This window comes from Neopelma chrysocephalum, unplaced genomic scaffold (genome assembly GCF_003984885.1).
Source record: "Neopelma chrysocephalum unplaced genomic scaffold, ASM398488v2 Primary Assembly neopelma1_94219, whole genome shotgun sequence".
Taxonomy (NCBI): domain Eukaryota; kingdom Metazoa; phylum Chordata; class Aves; order Passeriformes; family Pipridae; genus Neopelma; species Neopelma chrysocephalum.
The window spans coordinates 1-2,070 of NW_020922927.1; the positions used below are offsets into that span (position 1 = coordinate 1).

General features: G+C 68.6%; 1 protein-coding gene across 1 annotated transcript; it reads left to right on the forward strand.

The window, feature by feature from the left end:
• The first annotated feature begins 145 nt into the window (after positions 1 to 145).
• Positions 146 to 2,064, forward strand: B4GAT1 (beta-1,4-glucuronyltransferase 1). The gene is made up of 2 exons (XM_027707664.1): positions 146 to 1,103; positions 1,766 to 2,064. The coding sequence occupies exons 1-2, from the start codon at positions 465 to 467 to the stop codon at positions 1,955 to 1,957; spliced, it is 831 nt and encodes a 276-aa protein (XP_027563465.1). The 5' UTR covers positions 146 to 464; the 3' UTR covers positions 1,958 to 2,064.
• Positions 2,065 to 2,070: the final 6 nt, after the last annotated feature.

The window sequence follows — 2,070 nt, forward strand, 5'->3', positions numbered from 1 at the left end:
GGGTTCAGGGGGGGTTGGGGAACCCCAAAGTTTTGGGGGTTCAGGGGAGGTTGGGGTCTCAAGGGGACTTGGGGGATCCCAAAGTTTTGGGGGCTCGGGGGGGCTTGGGGGACCCCAAAGTTTTGGGGGTTCGGGGGGTTTTGGAGGGTCAGGGGGGTTTTGGGGACCCCAAAGCTTTGGGGGTTCAGGGGGATTTGGGGGACCCCAAAGTTTTGGGGGCTCCTGGTGGCTTCAAGGTCCCCAACACCCTGGAGGCCCCTGATGTCCCGGGGGACCCCAAAGTTCTGAAGGACCCCAAAGCCTTGGGAGACCCCAAGGGCTTCTCTGCCCCGGGGGTCCTCAATGCCCTGGGGGGCCCCAAAGTCCTGACGAACCCCAGCGTCCCGAAGGACCCCAGAGCCCTGGAGGTCCCCAACAGGTTGGGGTTCTCCAACACCTTGAGTGACCCAGTTGACCCCAACGCCATGGAGGTCCCCAAGGGTTTCCATGACCCGGGGGTCCCCAACGCCCTGGAGGTCCCCAACACCCTGAGGGACCCCAAAGGCTTTCGTGACCCAGGTGTCCCCAATGCCCTGAGGGACCCCAATGCCCTGGAGGTCCCCAACACCCTGAGGGACCCCAACACCCTGAGGGACCCCAAAGGCTTCCATGACCCAGGTGTCCCCAACACCCTGAGGGACCCCAAAGGCTTCCACGACCCAGGTGTCTCCAACGCCCTGGAGGTCCCCAAAGGTTTCCATGACCCGGGGGTCCCCAACACCCTGGAGGACCCCAACTCCCAGGAGGACCCCGACGCCCGGGTGGTCTTCGTCCTCCCTGCCTTCGAGGTGCGGGCTGGGACGGCGTTACCGGGCTCGAAGGCGGAGCTGCTGCGCCTGTGGGACGCGGGGGACGCCCGTCCCTTCTACGGGACCTTGTGCCCCCGCTGCCAGGCCCCCACCGACTTCGGGCGCTGGCGGGCGCTGCCCCCGCCCCCCCGGCTGCGCGTGGCCTACGAGGTGCCCTGGAGGGACCCCTGGGAGCCCTTTTACGTGGCCCCGGCCCGGGGGGTCCCTCCCTTCGACGAGAGGTTCCTCCAGTACGGCTTCAACCGCATCAGCCAGGTGGGGCTGGGGCGGGGGGTGGCCTTGGGGGGTGGGGGGGGGGTGGAAGTGGGGGGGGGGGGGGTGGTCAGGGGGGTAGGGGGGGACCTCGGTGGTCTTGGGATGGTCATGGGGTGGCCATGGGATGGCCATGAGGGTTGGGGGGACCTTGATGGTCTTGGGGTGGTCATGGGGTGGCCATGGGGTGGCCATGAGGGTTGGAGGGACCTTGGGGTGGCCTTGGTGGTCATGGGGTTGGGGGAACCTTGGTGGCCGTGGGGTGGTCATGGGTGGCCATGAGGTGGTCATGAGGGTTGGGGGGACCTTGGGGTGGCCTTGGTGGTCTTGGGGAAGTCATGGGGGTGGGGGGGGGACCTTGGCGGTCTTGGCTTGGCCATAGGGGCTGAGGGGTGGCCGTGGGAGCTGTGGGTGCTGTGGGGGTGACTCAGGGGCTTTGGGGTGACCTTGGTGGTCACGGGGTGGCCACGGGGGTAGGGGGGATCTTGGTGGTCGTGGGGTGGCCGTGAGGTGGGGCCGTGGGGTCTGTGGGGGCTACAGAGGGTCTGTGGGTGCTGTGGGGCATCAGTGGGTGCTCTGGGGGTGCTCTGGGTGCCATGGGGTGTGGTGGGGGTGCCATGGGGTGCTCTGGGGTGCGGTGGGTGACACTGTGCCCCCCTCCCCAGGCCTGTGAGCTGCACATGGCCGGGTTCCGTTTCGCGGTGCTGGACGGGGCCTTCGTGGCCCACCGGGGCTTCAAGGAGCCCGGGGGGTTCCACGGGGGCCGCGAGGCCGAGCTGGACCACAACCGGCAGCTCTTCCGGAGCTTCCGCGCGGAGCTGCCCCGGCGCTACCCCGGCTCGGCCCGGCGCTGCTGAGACCCCCCGGGTCACCCTCACCTGGGCACCTGGCCCTCCTGGGGACCCCCATGGACACCTGACCCACCTGGGGTCACCTGATGGACACCTGACCCTCCTTGGGATCCCCCATG

Bases quoted from the DNA above. Each gene is read 5' to 3' on its own strand.
- B4GAT1 (XM_027707664.1), top strand. From the start codon at position 465: ATGGAGGTCCCCAAGGGTTTCCATGACCCGGGGGTCCCCAACGCCCTG. The intron at 1,104-1,765 runs GTGGGGCTGGGG...CCCCCTCCCCAG, and splicing joins GCTTCAACCGCATCAGCCAG to GCCTGTGAGCTGCACATGGC.